The 899-nt window shown below is 58.2% G+C and overlaps 1 protein-coding gene across 1 annotated transcript in view; it reads left to right on the forward strand.

Moving 5' to 3' along the window:
- Nucleotides 1-728, forward strand: part of VDAG_05855 (glycyl-tRNA synthetase) — a gene marked incomplete at both ends in the record, with an annotated part of 1,988 nt that extends 1,260 nt beyond the window's left edge. The window contains 2 exons of the mRNA XM_009655252.1: nt 5-271; nt 333-728. Of these exons, the coding sequence (XP_009653547.1) occupies nt 5-271; nt 333-728 (663 nt within the window). The remainder of the gene's footprint in view (nt 1-4; nt 272-332) is intronic.
- Between the last annotated feature and the right edge of the window lie 171 nt (nt 729-899).

An 899-nucleotide genomic window follows, 5' to 3' on the forward strand; every position in this document is an offset into this window, starting at 1 on the left:
ACAGGCCACCTCGCAGGAGCAGCGTGAGGCTCTCGCCAAGGAGCTGTCTGAGAAGGGCAGCCTCGAGCTCGAGGTTGCCGGCGTCGCGGACGGCAAGGTTGAGATCAGCAAGGATCTCGTGACGATTGAGTTCCGCAAGAAGGTCGAGAACACGAGGGAGTACACCCCCAACGTCATCGAGCCCTCTTTCGGTATCGGCCGTATCCTCTACTCGCTCATTGAGCACTCCTACTGGACCCGTGGCAGCGATGGCGGCGACGAGGCCCGCAGCGTAAGTGAAAAATCGTCACTTGATTTGACACGAACATGTTTTTTTTCTAACCAGTCTCTAGGTCTTGTCCTTCCCCCCGACGGTCGCGCCTACCAAGGTCCTCATCGTCCCTCTATCGGCCAACAAGGCTTTCAAGCCCTTTATTCAGAAGATTTCGCAGAAGCTCCGCAAGGTCGGTGTCTCCAGCCGCATCGACGATTCGTCGGCGACCATTGGCAAGCGCTACAGCCGCAACGACGAGCTCGGCACCCCCCTCGGCATCACGATCGATTTCCAGTCTGTGCAGGACTCGACCTACACCCTGCGTGACCGCGACTCGACCAAGCAGGTGCGCGCTGACGAGGATGCCATTGTGGCAGCCGTGCTGAGCATCGTCGAGGGTTCGAAGGAGTGGAAGGACATTGAGGCCGAGCTGCCGGCGTTTGAGGGCCAGGAGGTTGACGTTGCTGTCCGCTAAAGATACCTAACCCACTTGAGACGGTGGGGGTGCTGATTTGATTTTCTTCTTCTGTCGGGAGCCCCGTGGGGTGTGTCGGAATGGCTGACTATGGAAATGGAAATGGAAATGGGAAACGGGGAAACGGGGAAATGGTAGGACCAGGCTCTGTGTGCAGCGAGGAGGGCGAAT

The sequence above is a fragment of the Verticillium dahliae genome, genomic scaffold (genome assembly GCF_000150675.1).
Source record: "Verticillium dahliae VdLs.17 supercont1.11 genomic scaffold, whole genome shotgun sequence".
Lineage (NCBI taxonomy): Eukaryota > Fungi > Ascomycota > Sordariomycetes > Glomerellales > Plectosphaerellaceae > Verticillium > Verticillium dahliae.